The 14,493-nt window shown below is 42.4% G+C and overlaps 2 protein-coding genes across 2 annotated transcripts; both read right to left on the bottom strand.

The window, feature by feature from the left end:
- Window positions 1–668: 668 nt before the first annotated feature.
- Window positions 669–9,962, bottom strand: LOC105565563. Its single transcript, XM_012018867.1, has 15 exons — window positions 9,242–9,962; window positions 8,778–8,909; window positions 6,961–7,291; window positions 6,380–6,424; window positions 6,189–6,314; window positions 5,832–5,981; window positions 5,618–5,746; window positions 4,868–5,052; window positions 4,546–4,654; window positions 3,887–4,108; window positions 3,015–3,235; window positions 2,616–2,832; window positions 2,274–2,469; window positions 1,764–1,866; window positions 669–1,693 (listed from the first exon to the last, which is right to left on the bottom strand). The coding sequence occupies exons 1-15, from the start codon at window positions 9,494–9,496 to the stop codon at window positions 1,544–1,546; spliced, it is 2,571 nt and encodes an 856-aa protein (XP_011874257.1). The 5' UTR covers window positions 9,497–9,962; the 3' UTR covers window positions 669–1,543.
- Window positions 9,963–10,842: 880 nt separating this feature from the next.
- On the bottom strand, window positions 10,843–14,493 carry LOC105565562 (dentin sialophosphoprotein-like). The gene is made up of 11 exons (XM_012018866.1): window positions 14,464–14,493; window positions 14,175–14,347; window positions 13,956–14,113; window positions 13,165–13,413; window positions 12,892–12,947; window positions 12,346–12,826; window positions 12,098–12,257; window positions 11,912–12,014; window positions 11,507–11,835; window positions 11,221–11,424; window positions 10,843–11,137 (listed from the first exon to the last, which is right to left on the bottom strand). The coding sequence occupies exons 2-11, from the start codon at window positions 14,253–14,255 to the stop codon at window positions 11,021–11,023; spliced, it is 1,938 nt and encodes a 645-aa protein (XP_011874256.1). The 5' UTR covers window positions 14,256–14,347; window positions 14,464–14,493; the 3' UTR covers window positions 10,843–11,020.

The raw sequence follows: 14,493 nt of genomic DNA, 5'->3' as shown, positions 1-14,493 counted from the left end.
TGGATAATATCGTGTATTTAATATCGTAGTTGCGAAGATTCATTGGAAGAATGAATCACGAAGTGTTCATCGCTGCAGCCAATTGTCCTCGTCTATTATCAAGTGTGTCATGGCTGCATTTAGGTGATCGAACGGTTGCGCAGTATAGATATTTTTTAATTTTATCACGCCAAAATCCAAATAGTGAGGTGACAGGTGTATTATATTACAATTATGTGGCAACGATATATTATAATCTATGTGCCAAAGCACACAACGTGTTGTTTTCAAAGAGCCTTAATTAATCTTTGGACATTGCCCAGTGAGAAATGACTCGTTGATTCGACATCAATTTGAAGGTATCGATATCAATTTACGATAAAACTAAGGAGGAATAAATTTACTTATAATTATATATTATTAATTTAATTAAATATATATTAAATATCCATTGCTGAGTAAATTATCTGCCAAGTATCTTAAATCAGTATGCAACATACACAGAGAGAGAATTTTCTCTTAAAATTTACCCTGAAAACCATGTATTCGTGGGACAACATGGTATTGTGAAGAACTTTATGACAGTTTTGTGAAATTTTACTGTACGTTTTACTAGTAGTTACACTTAGTACACATTTTACTAGTAAAATGAATGGTAAAATTTCAAAAAATTCTTCGAAATACCATGTCGTCCCATGATTACATGATTTTTAGGATAAATTTTAAGAGAAAATTCCCTCTATGTACATATACGTAAACGTCACAGATAACATTCAGTGAGAAATGATTCGTCGATCGATATCGAAACGATTTACATCAATTTGAAGGTGTCGATATCGATTCGACATCGTTTCGACATCGATCGACAAATCATTTCTCACTGGGTATTATCTGTGACGTTTACATATACGTATGTTGCATACTGCTTTAAGATACCTGGCAAGTAACGTACTCAGCATTGGCTATTTAATATATATTTCAGTAAATTAATAATACATAATTAAGTAAACTGTTCCTCCTTATTTTTTACCGTAAGGCAAAATTTAAATTGTTCAAATTTAATTTTCTTAATTCAACATTGTTAATTTAAAATGGAAAATTGTGAATAGTTTACTCAGCAAATACACTATTCTTTTTTACCTTTATCTTGCGGCGTAATTTAAATTGTTCAACGTTATAAATTTTAAGTGAAAGCATATGTGTAAATGTCATATACATTATTGACATACAAAGCTGAATAATTGTTTGTAAACAGAAATACAGTGCGCATTTTACTTTGTTACACATATAAGATTTTTATACATTTATAGCATGATTTCTTAAAAGTACGTTTTTAAAAATGTTGTTACGATTACATGATTACATGTATAAATATTACTTTGTACAATTGTATGGACTAAAGTTCGATAATCCTCAGCGTCATAGTTTCTGGACTTACTGACATGCAATAATTACACGCACTGATTAATCTCGTTTAAGCTTTTATTTTTGGCACACGTGTTACAAGATAAATACGCGCTCGAGGAGGCTCGAAAGGAGAGAACTCGTTAAACGTCAAACTTGTTTAATTAACGTTCTCGTGGCGATTAGCGACGCTCCTACGCGCGTTTCTTCGCGGTACATGCGTATATCGTGGAGACGGTTCCCTCTCAGTCGCTTCTTGCCATTTCACGGGGTAGGCTAATCGGTGGCCCTTGTTCCACGTGTAGAGCTCCTGTAAACGAGATAAATACTCGAACGCGACGCTATAGAATAGTGAAAGGTATTATTGGTTAATCGCGTACCTTGCTCTTATGATTATAGCTAACTGCCGTCGTCTTGTGGTACGGATTCGTAAACGTCAAGTTTACATCCAGCGTGGTATTCTTGTAGAGATCGAAGGCGAATCTAAGCAATGCGGTTGTGAATAATAATGAACAATTTTCAGGTCAGAATGAAAACAATATAAACGTACAGCACACGTATTCCACGGCTATTCGTGAATACGTTTTGAACATAATAAAGATAAGACGTAACGTAGTGGTAAAGATTAAAAGAGGTATTAAAGATATTAGAAAATAGTGAAAATCCAGGTATTTCTACGGAAGATTTGTGCTTTATGCGATCGTGACTTTAAGTATTCCACGGCTATTCGTGGATACGTTTCGAACGTAATAGAGATAAGACGTAACGTAGCGGTAAAGATTAAAAGAGGTATTAAAGATATTAGAAAATACTGAAAATCCACGCATTTCTGTGGAATATTTGTGCCTTAAGCGACCGTGACTTTAAGGGCAATTTATCACTCGCGTTACCGTATCTCCATAGTATCCTCGGTGACGCTGCGTATAGCGTAAAGCACGCCTCCCGCGATAAACATCTCCCCGAATCGACGGTGATCGATACTGATGTTCCACGCGTACTGAATACTCATTTTGGTGGGATCCATTTTCACCACTACTGTATTTTTACCGCTACAATTGGACGATAATGGATAAATGACCCATAAACCTGCAGAAAGGCCGCATATCATATTTTGTGCACGTTTTCATTATGTAATATTCAATTTCGCGTGAAAATGTGTTAAATATTTTAGTTCAATTGTTCTTCTTGAATTTATAAAGAGCGTACGAATATTCGTCCGCCGCGTGTTTTACCGTTTTCGTCCACGTTGAAATCCGTGTAGGTGAAATTGCGCGTGTAGAGGTAGTTCTGGCCGTCGACCTCCAAACACGGAAGCTGCATCTCGCATTCGTTGGTGAGCTCTTTGCACCGCTGGTGATTCGAGGTCTCGTCGAGATCGTATCGAAGGACCGACGGTCGATTAATGGGATTATAGAAAAACGACTTGTCGTAAACCACGTGTCCATTACCCTGAAAGAGAGAACGTCGGCCGTGGATTTCATTCTGATTTCAAGCTCCTCCTCGTTAGGCATGAAAAGTGCTCCAAAGTATGCTCTTGTCATATCGTTATTTCACAGCTATTTAAAACACTTTGGGAGTGGCCATAATTAAAGGGCATCTCGCCTCCGTCTGTATATTCTTAAGCTGCCGACCTGGAAAGGATGGGGTAGTGTTTTGTGGTCAGTCGCCGTGTTGTTCTTGAAGTACTCCTTCGATTTGTATTCATAGATGTAGGACGTCTCGTTGTGGCGGGTGACCCAAAGTCTGTCGGGCATGATGTCGTTGCTGGAAGACGCGTCGTACATCCAACTTCCATAGTGATCGTCCATGTTCCCTTTCAGCACGGGTTTGCCTATGGCCTCTATAAAACCCTCTGCGAATTCACCAACGTCGGTTATATCAACTTTCGAGTCCCCAAGTCGAGGAGTTCACGTGGAAAGAGCTTGTTTTTTGCCGCGATATTACGGGCACTCGTGTTTAACGGGAGTGCCGCCGGTTCGTTAATTGCGTAAACTTCCGCGATATTGCGACCCCTCAGTCATTAATGCACGGTTCTCCACTGTGTACTTGACCCGCTATGCATGCGCTTGTACACAGTGAAAGTAGATAAAAGTTAAATCGGCAAGAGTCCGCGTCGCGTAAAATTGATCGAAACGCCCGCTTAATGAGTACCGTGATATTAAATGCCTTCATTTCGAAACAAGAAAATTAATAATGATGTGCGATTAATAGATTTATAGAAGACACCCCATAAGATCGCCCCGAGGAGGTGCCTTTCCGTTTCACGTTATTGTTAATTTTATTTTGCCGTCGCATCGATTAACAAAAGTTCTCAACAAGTATCATCCGTCCCGCTGTATTTATACACACTGATTTCAATTAACGAGATTTTATACTTGTGTCATGGAAACATCACGTTATGCGTTTCACCTCGCAGCGTTGCCTCTCTACTTTCTAGAATTAATTGATTTACCCTGTGCAAGAACGCTGTTGGAATACATTAGTTAAAATTGATTAAACGTACCGGCTAACCGCGGCGGCGGCCGCGTATTATTAATATCCCTCAACGGCTGAACGTGCACGTGGTCTATGATGTCTGTGTACGTGCACTTTGGACACGTCGCGCAGGTTTCTTGCGCGGGGATGCACAATTCTTGCTCCTGATCGACGCTCATGGGCATTGGGTGGCCGTATGTTACGTGCTCCTCCTTCCCTAACTTGTACTTCTCGATATCCTTTATGTCATCTAGCATTATTCATCATCATTAATTGGGGAAACTCGGCAGCGGAGTTGTTTCTTAGCGACAGGCGTTAGAATCGATCTTAGAAAAGCAATTGCGTTCGAAGAAATGAAATTTTCAATTTCAGCAAATTTTAGAAATGATTATACACGACGGATATAGAAGCGAGAGACGTGCTTCTCAGAATTTATATTAATATCTATTTTCCCCGTTTCACGTGGAGATTGAATCCGGAGCGACAAGTGTAAGTGTTCGTTTGGAAATGTGTTGCGCCACGAGATAATGTAGAATGACAAGGCGCATCCACCTCAAACTCGGAGCCTTACTCCTATATCCTTCTCACGTTGTAATTAATTAGTAAATTCTGTGGGTCTAATGACTCTACATAATTCCATTGTCAGTGCAAAGCGCAATGCGAGATAATACGAGAGGTGAAACGAACCGTCTACTATAAAGGATCCTTTGACAACGTCAAGATCGTTTTTCGCCACGCAGTGGTAAGTCCCGTGATCCGACGAAGTCACCCTCGTGATCCTCAGCTTCATCTTCAGCTTTTCAAAATAGTTTGACGTATTGTAAGACACCTCATTTGTTGCTAACGTACGTGTAGCAAACGAGCAGGCGCGATTCGTTATCGAGATTTATACGAGGAGACGTGCAAGTCGCGTTCGTTAAAATGAAAAGAGGATAAGAAAATCGCGTAGGAAGCGATATAATGCGCGCGGTTTCGGCGAAAGTCCGCGGGTACGGGTTCGACGGGTTACCTTGTAATTATCGCGCTTGTCGGAAACCTCCGTTCTGTACTTATCCGACATTTTCAGGCGACGGCCGTCACTGCGCTCCCAATGTACCACCGGCTCGGGAAAGCCTTCCACCTCGCATTCCAATGTCGCCGGATTTTGGTTTCGCACGAGTACCACTTGGTTGCGTATACGAATGAACGGCGGAACTGGAACGCGATCGATTATCAATTTTACCCACATCTGCGCTTATCGATTCGAACAAAACTGGTTCTTTCGGAGTTATTCTAGTAATACGTAAAACCCAGAATGTGCTCCTGCACGTTACCTCGCAGCCGCACGCGAAAGTTTTTTTAAATTTTTTAAACCTACACAACCCCCTCTTTTGTACTCACTAGTGAATTATGAGTAATATAAAGAATAATATAAAGAGAGCTTCATGTGCAGCGGTTTGAAATTTGAAATAATAAGGTAAGATGTATGGAATAATACTGTAGCGTTTTAAAATAAGAAGCAATGGAAGAAGAATAAAGAACAAGTGATGTCAATAATAAGTTAAAGTTTCACATGAGAAATCAAAACAGATACGTATTTATATATATTTTTTTTATATTGTAACACATGTTACAATGCTTATTTATCTCTTTGAATTTCGTAGGCAAAACTTTAGACTGTCGACGTTTACTTCATTTTCATCTTACAATTTCATGCTTTAATACGCTACGTTATCAAAAGCTTAAAGAGAGGGTATTTTTAAAAAATGAGATTGCTTACATCTGACTTGAAGCTTGAACCTCTTGGACCGCGCTGGAGTTATTCCATTATCAGCGTTGCACACGTACTCGCCCATGTGTTCCCGGTTCACCACGCTGATGTTGAACGTGTGGCCCGTAACAGAGCTCACTAGAGTCGGAAGATTTATGGGAAGGTCCGTTAATCCCGTTCTATCCGCTACTTATTAAAAGAGAATTAAAGAGTCCGTTTATACCATGCCAGGGGCCCATGGGTATCAAAGAACCGTCTATTTTGGTCCATTGTATAACGGGCTGCGGTCTCCCACTCGCGGCGCATCTCAGCCGTATATTGCTGCCCTCGTGCACGGAAATCACGCCACTTGAATTCAACGGCGGTGTAATCTCTGAAATTTTCAAAGCTTGTGATATTCGTAAAAAAAAGTGCACATTTACGCAATCGCGATAGCCAACCTGAGGAGGGCAATCACCTTGTGGTAATATAAAATGACACGTAGTGTCTTATAGTGCTATCTTTACAAATTTATAATAACAGCTTTCGTGAAAACGACGAGGGGAAAGATGTGACAATTTCTCAAGATAGTAGGCCCTACCTACGATGGATGGCGGTATTAATATGTCGTTCTCGTTGTAATCGTTCACGTTCACCTTGTACGCTTGTATGCCCGGTTTACCGTCCTTTCCCGACGCACCTGGGTGACCAGGCGGACCCACGTCTCCTGAAGCATGAACAAGTTGCGTGAAATAAACGAAATGAAGGCACGACGGTAATGTCGTTACTTACCGCGAGGACCTGGCGGTCCCTGAGGTCCCATTTGCCCTGGTCTTCCTAAATGAATAAACAATGTCGATCAACCTTTTATCTGCGAGATGTTACGAAGAACGTACGATTTCGTTATACGCTTGCCACATAATCTAGAATTTAATTAGGGAAAAAGTTTTTATCGCAAGAGCAACGTTTCTTAGGGATTAGAAAGCTAAATCTTCTAATTAAAGGGGATCACGGAAAAAATTTAATTTAGCAGCCGCCCAGTGAGAGGGTGGTCCAAGTTCAAACTCTGACCGAGGTGAGTTTTCCGCGATAAATTGAAAAATTAAAATCATTTAACGCTAACATACTGTCGTGGCTCTTGCATCCTTTATTCCGTCGAATTGTGATTTTACGTCAGAGCCTTATGAATTTGATTGCTTAATTTAGCGAAACGTTTGAGAAATTGGAAATCATTAAAACGCATTTTCTTTTTAATTGAAAACCATATTAAAATGTTATTGTGAAGGACGCTCCTTTTTGAGTTTTGTCGCGTTCTCTCTCCGCGTCGAACCTTGGATTGCAACACGGTCGAGTAATTCTATGTCTAAACGTACCGTCCGTTCCGTTCCTTCCAGACAATCCAGGAGATCCGTTTGTACCTGGTTTACCGTCGCTCCCTGGCACACCGTCCAGGCCGCTTCTACCGGGAATACCGTCCAAACCGGGCTCACCCGGTACCCCGTCCCTCCCGTCGAAACCCGGCGGCCCGATGTCACCCTTGGCACCTCTGGCACCAGGATGACCCGAGGGTCCTTTCGGGCCGTCCATCCCCGGAACACCCGGCAGACCCGGTTCCCCGGGCGGACCCGGATTTCCGGGCGCACCGGGCAGACCTGGTGGACAATACTTGGCGGACGAACGGCAAAAGTTCTCGATCACGTCGTACTGGAACGTAAGTGGATATATGCTCGATTTGGCGCACACTAAAATCTGTTCTCTTGTATATTAAAATTTCTCAAATCGTAGACATTTCTGTCACGTCGAAATATTTTCGTGGCCTGATTTCTCTGCAGGCGTCTTCAAGTGGATTCTCAGCTATTCCCTCTTATACAACGATACGTTTGAAATACTCGCGTTAAAGACCAAGTGCCGTGGAATATTTGAATAGAATTATTTCCGCGGACATTTTTCTTGAAAATATAAAGCCCTCTATGAATAAGATTTTTTATCGAAAGACGATGTGAAGGATCCCAAGTAGAACATATTAGTCATGAAAACGTCAAGATGACATCGTTTTTTTATCATTCTTTATGCATCATGGCGACGTCAAAATAGCCCACCGAGAGCAGCTATTTGTGACATTATTAAGACATCAAAACGTTGTAAAAATGATCTTGTTTTACAAAGCAAAGTTAATTAAATATTATACATTAAAAATAAATTGAAGCAATATAAGATAAACATAATATATATGACTGATCATGTAATAATATATTATTACACAGTAAAAAATCGTGTGTTGAAATGTTAAAATTTTCTTGTGTTAACAACATTTGATTACTTCAATGTAAAATTAACATAAAACGGATATATGTTATTATTTTCGTAACACTTGTATGTGTTATATTTATGTTGACATAATAACTCGACACTTTATGTATGTTACTTAAAAATTGAATATTATTTTGAGTTCTTTCAACACGACTGTCTCACACAATCAACCAAAACGTGTAATATCGACATTTCTTAAAATTATTTCAATTATTTTAATTTGTAACTATTCGTACAATTTACTTGGCCTGTCTATTTTTATTAGATCACACTTATGGTTAAAAGAACATAAACATAAATGTGGGGTATAGTGTTAATTAATTAACATTTATTATCTGTCAAAAAGTAACACACGCGATGAATGTTATTTTAATTTAAAATTTAGAGTGGACTTTTCGGGACACGTGAAAAATGTTAACATTAACATTTTATTTTTTACTGTGTCTACACATCACGAATATCATAAAACAGCGTGTCATAAATCAGTCATTGCAAGGTAAATCTTGATGTCGATCATTTTATGACGTAAAATTCATCATTTTAACGCCACATTGACGTTTTTGTGATTAACTTGTTCTACTTGGCATCTCAAGCGATATCTAATTTCCTAACCGGGTCTCGTTTTCTTTGTTGAAATAATGAAAGTAATATGTCCGCAATACGTTTGCACGAGCATTATCGTTGTTTTAGGGGAGAAAATAGGTGTAACGGATACTTAGCAGCTATCTCCGAGTGTGTCTTCTATATACGCAACGTTCTATGTAGGCGACGGAAACTCGGCGGGGAACATCACGACAACATCTCGGCAAGTTTGAGGGGTGCATTCACGGGGATGTATCGCGAGACAGGTAACTAGTTCTAACAATCGCAGAGAACTGACTTGTATTCGTGTGTCGGCGTTAAACCAGACCCAATCCTGACCCCCGGCCACCGTTGGCGAAGACGCGGAGCCGGATACCATCGGGGAGGCGGTCGCCTTCTTTGTACCCTGTATCTCCTTGTCATCTCGGATCTGCAACCGAGCGGCCCCGCGCAATCCCGGGATATTAAGGGGGAAGATCTGAGATACCCTCGAGAAATTAAATTGGGAAGTGAAATCCCGGCTCTTAGGAGATCTCGGGGAATTAAACGCGGGGGGAGTCGAGAAACCGAAGTCTCTCTCTCTCTCTCGCTCGTCCGCAAAATTTTAGATATCAATTTCTTTTCTCTCCTCGCCTCTCGCGTAATTTCCAAAGCGGTTTTCCATCTCGATCTAAAGAATCGAATTTGCGCCCCCGCGTATACACCAATTCCCGTCGATTTCTTTCGCTCTCGGGCGCATTCACCCCTGGGCCGTGTACATACCCGGCTGGATATATCCGAAACGGCGTTGTCCTCGGCGGTCGGCAGCGCGCTGCTGCGTCTCCGCCGCGGGATCGCCAGGGCCTCCGGCGGATACTGGCTTTTTACCCGACGGAGATCGCTCTCCACGTTCGTGACGTACTTATACAGATAGGCGGACGTGAAAAACTGAATGATAAATTGCAGCAAAATGAGAGCGAGCAACACGCGCGGCTGGAGCATCCAGCGTTGCACCAGTAATGCACTCTTGCTGTTCATGTCGACGGACCCCGTAGTTTTGCTCCTGTGAAAACTCGCGTCTGAAAAAGCCGCCCTCGCGTCGGGCGCGCGGCAAAGTTACCGGGGCAACTCGATAAAAAGGGGAGACTAAGGCGAGGGGCCCGCGATCTCGATCGAGGCAAGGGCCGCCCTGCCTTGGAAGATCGCTTAATTACATTTCCGGAATTCGCTCTCGGCCAATTATTATTGTACAGTTAATAACGCAATCGGCGCGCCACACAGACGCGCGTGCGATAACACGCGGGCGTGTATATTAGCGGCGAAGACGCGGCGCGCGGCGGAGCGCAGCTATTTCAATTGGATATCTCTGGCTTGCCGCAGGAGAGGAGAAGATCGGGGGGAGAGAAGCGCGCACAGATCTGTGCCGTCTGATTGGTTACTATCAAGCGGAATTGACTATACATTAAACTTGCGCGACATCCGCGCGTTTCACGCTTCCGTCTCCTACGTCCTCCCGCCGCTCTCCCGCTCGGTCGCTCCTCTCGGCCCCGATTTTTCTCCCCATCTCGCAAACTCTCACCAAGACCCGCACTTCCGCGGCACTCGTCACTGGAAAAGAAAATTACTTACGGCCTGCTTTGTCTATTTTATTCAATTTGTCGCTCTAATTTTTTGTTTCTAATTTCACAAACGCGTAGCGCGACGCACACGCGAGAGCCTGGCGCGAGCGGGGGGGGGGGGGACGCTCGCGGGCGCGTTTAACGAAAACGCAGTTTACACGGCGGTTTGCGCGGTGTCCGTCTGTCCTAATGTAAACTAATATATAAACTGTGAGCCGGTGTGCCGTCGTCGGCTCCGCTCCGACGAGACGCATGCGTGAGCATTTCTCTGTGTATTACACCACGGCCAATTGTCATACATTGCACGTGTGAGACATGCGTGGCTTCGTGGTGTGCGCCGACGGCCGGGGCACACCGCGCGTTCGTGAATGCACGCTCCGTTTTGTCCGACGCCACAGCTACACCCGAGCGCGTGTCAATGGGATGCGTTCCAGTCTTAATTAAAAAAAAAGGGGAAGAGAAAAAAAATCGATTTCACGCTGCAGTCGCTGTAACAGTCTCTTTCGCGTAACGCTTCGTTACGGCACTCGCCCGGCGGCGAATTACCGCTCGACGGTAGTTAAATCCGAACTCCACGCTCGGTGGAGGTGTATAGATTTCCAATGAATCGTGTAATTATTATTCCATATGCATCTATAATTGTAACTCGGCGTCCGGGGCGGAAACGAAAGAGAAAGACAAGTCGGTATCCTGTGAAAAAATATTTCATACACAAATATATATAACGTATATATATTTGTGTATCTTTTATAATTCTTTGAACTTCTTTTTACACACACATGTATATACATATATATGCACACATTTTCTTCTTTTATGAAAATTACAATTAGCTGCGTAATATCACAGTACAGGACCTTCCCAAGAGTGAAAGTGTAAATGAATTTTCAGTAATGTACAGTACACTATGTACAACTATTATTAAAACTAGAGCGTTTGCTCGTTAATCGTCCGAGTCCGCTTGGCTAGTAGAGCACTGCCTATCCTCATCACGTAGAACGATTTCTATATCGTTCTTGGAATCTCCATTTGTGTTTATGTCTACGTTATACTTCGAGGCCTGTGGACAACGAGGTGTTTTTTTTAAAAACTAGTCGGTCACGTTTGCACTTTTGCTTTTCGTCTAACGATTCTTTCCCTCACCAAGTCCAGCGACGCTAAAAAGTATCTGGCCACCTCGCAAGGATGTTCCTGTTGAACGATGCTGTCGAAGCTGGTTCTGCGTTGACCACTAGTCTTCAGAGTCTCCACAATTCGCGATGCGTAATCGCGAATGCAAAACGTCGACCTTCGCTCGGCGTCGCATAACTTGGGCTGTATTATTTCGTGCCATTTGTCGACATTTTCCTGAAATTGCGGTTTATCTCGCTAATACTTTACAACCGCTATTTTCCTTCTTATTAGTTTTCTCAATCGCCGGTCGACTTACCGATACGGACTGCGGCGAGTCCGATTGAAACCAAACGTCACAGAAACTTTCGCGCGGTGTCGACATGTCCACAGGACTCGGACTGCGAGAATTAGAAATGCCGTCGTCGATCGAAGTCGATAAGTTATCCTTGCTACTCGTCGTTACGTCATCCTTGCTACTCGTCGTTACGTCATCGTTGATATGCGCTTTTGACTTGGTATCATCGCTTAATTTAAATCCTAAAAAATCCAATTCTGCGTTCGTCACGTCTTTGTACTGCAAAGGGTTGTATTCTCGTATACACTTCATACAAGTACGCAAGTTTTCCTTGAACATATTTGGTCTATCTGGAAAACGAATCATTTAGTATGAATCGGTAGATTGGTCGACGGACAATTTCAAAGCAAATTATGGTGGATTTACCTTCTCCGGAATAATACAAATGCTCCACGCTGCGCAGAAGATTTCTCTTTCTTTTACTTTGTCGTCCTCTGTTGCCCTCAGATGCAACTAACTTTCGCTTTAACTGCAAATAAATAATTCAAGGATATTACCAGAAAGAAACATCGTTAATTAATTACCGGTAAAACTGAAAACTGTCAGTCTAACCGTTTTCGATGTGGATTTTAAAGGAGAACGTTGCTGCTTTTTTTCCATTTTATTTCTTTTACTGTTATTTAAAGGAGTATTTTGTTCGGATTTAGTAAGCGCTTTTGCACAATCCCCGTTTGTGTCGTTTAATAACGCTGGATCATCTGTCGACGAAGTTCTGAAATGTCAATAATTTTAAAACTCTTGACAGATTGATTGATTACATTGAGTAAAAACAATGTTACAAAAATGCACGAAAATTATACCTTCTTCCTTTCGAATTTACCGACTCGGGCGGGCTATCCAATAGACTGCCAACATCTATGCTTTCCCTGATGTTGTTCAGACACTGATCTTCCGAATCATTGTTATTCAAGACTGTACTGTCGATGTTAGATATTATCGGCGAATTTGTATCGGTGGGCGTATCTGGGCACGTCTCACTCGACGTATTGAGAGTCACGTGGCAACTATTATCACTTGAAATATTTGTTGGCGTTTCGACAAGCATGCTGTCAGCCTCAGTATCCCCGGATAAAGTGATACTTTGTTGGCTCGCCTCCAAAGACGTATCCAGACGAGAAATCTCTTCTTCCGGCGAATCACAGTCCCCATTGGATTCGGCGTCCGAGTTAACATCTTCATTATTGTCGTGTACAGTCGAATTCAATGCCGATGTATCGGAAAGTCCGTACGAACAATTGGGCGAAGATTTTTCTTTGGCGGAGACGTCGTCGCAATAGAAGTCTGAAATGCGGATAATTCTAAGACACTCGACAAAATCGAACATTTCTTTTCGTCCAATCACATACCTTGAGGCGCAAACTCGTCGACCAGTATACCATCCGCGTTTATATTCTGATTGCACCTGCGATACAAGAAGTACTACGTGTGATCAAACTCTCTAATCGCAATTAAATTTAAGGCCTGTTCTTTATTACTGCACTACTGAACTAATGCAATAAGTTAAAATGAAACAAATAGATTACCTCTCATTCCAACTCATTGCACCAGTGTGCACTAGTTCAGCAGTGCAGCAATAAAAAAACAGACCCTTAGATGCGTGGAAAGAGGATGACACTCACCGAAAATCATACTTCTTGCCGACGACTTCCCCATTCACATCGTAAATGTCGATGGAGACGTGTTCCGTGATACCCTTCTCCAATTGTGTAAACCGGCGGCTTTTAGATTTGACAGAATCGTGTGCCACGTGATTCTTCTTGATATTCTTGTCTACTTCTTCCTCAAAGTTAACGGTTTTGAACTGATGAAAGTCTGCGTCAGTCTTTCTATCTCTCTTCTTAGTGGGACTCTTTGTCGCTTCTTCTTGCCTGAGAAATAATTTTACATGCACCATTTCCAGTTGATAATTTGTAATTAAAAGAAACGATCAATTAATTACGGACTCTCGATTATCTCGATTTCATTCACCGGCTAGATCGTTTATCCGTCACCAATGTCGATGACGAAGACGGCTTGGTGTAGAACCGAAACGTACGACTCGTAGTTTGCGTTTCAATGTAAAATCGAAGTTAAATAAAATTGACTCGTGCACAAAGAACCAACTTTTCCCTTGTTACTGCCTAATTTTCAAGTAATTGTAAATACATTTTGATTCCCCGTAGAGTTACAAGGCGTTTTTGAAGAAACGTGCCCAAACCTCTTTATAACACCTCTCTCTACATCCACTTCGCTATGTGGCGATCGAACGAAAAACCAACAATGTTTTGTTTGGTTTTGAACCCGGATCTTCGGATTACCGGACTAGCGCACAATCCTCTGCGCCACGATCGCCTAATCTTCAATTAATTAGCAAACTAAATTTCAATCTTTCCCGTTGAGATTTCTTTCACGACACGAAAATATCACTTACTCGTGAGTCGATAGTACATTTCTCGAGTAGTCGGCTTTGGTCCACAGAGAATCTACTCGATGTACATAGGCGGCCGTGGAGTTCTGTAAGACGAGTCCGGCCTCGCTGAAGCTCTGGTTGCACGACGTGTTGAACAAGGAGCAATACTTCTCTAGAGTCTGCAACAAACGAGAGAGATGTTACATGCACGTGCGCGGACGAGAGACAGTCTTATCCTACCTGCGCGAGGGGGAAGTGCCATTTCGCCAGCTCCTTCGCGGGCTTCGTAAGTTGTAAACCGATATCTTGTACGGTGACCATCTTTGCCGTTTCATAAACGTCACGGTTCGCGTAGGAGTCATAAATCCGTCAATCCCAGCAAACGTCGCTCTCGCACCTATCGGCAATGCTATCTGGAAAGTGATAAGACGATCAAAGTCCACGAAAGAAGAAAAAAAAAAAAGAGCATGGCGGGCGACGTTCCGCGACGTCTCGTCGCGTTAACGAGATATCGAGGGCGTGAACCAACCTGATCGATAAGAAGAGACGGAGAACAGCT

This window comes from Vollenhovia emeryi, unplaced genomic scaffold (genome assembly GCF_000949405.1).
Source record: "Vollenhovia emeryi isolate VEMERY1.0 unplaced genomic scaffold, V.emery_V1.0 DF939151.1, whole genome shotgun sequence".
Classification (NCBI taxonomy): domain Eukaryota; kingdom Metazoa; phylum Arthropoda; class Insecta; order Hymenoptera; family Formicidae; genus Vollenhovia; species Vollenhovia emeryi.
Note: the sequence above shows the minus strand (reverse complement) of the source record. Positions and strands in the feature narration are given on the sequence as shown.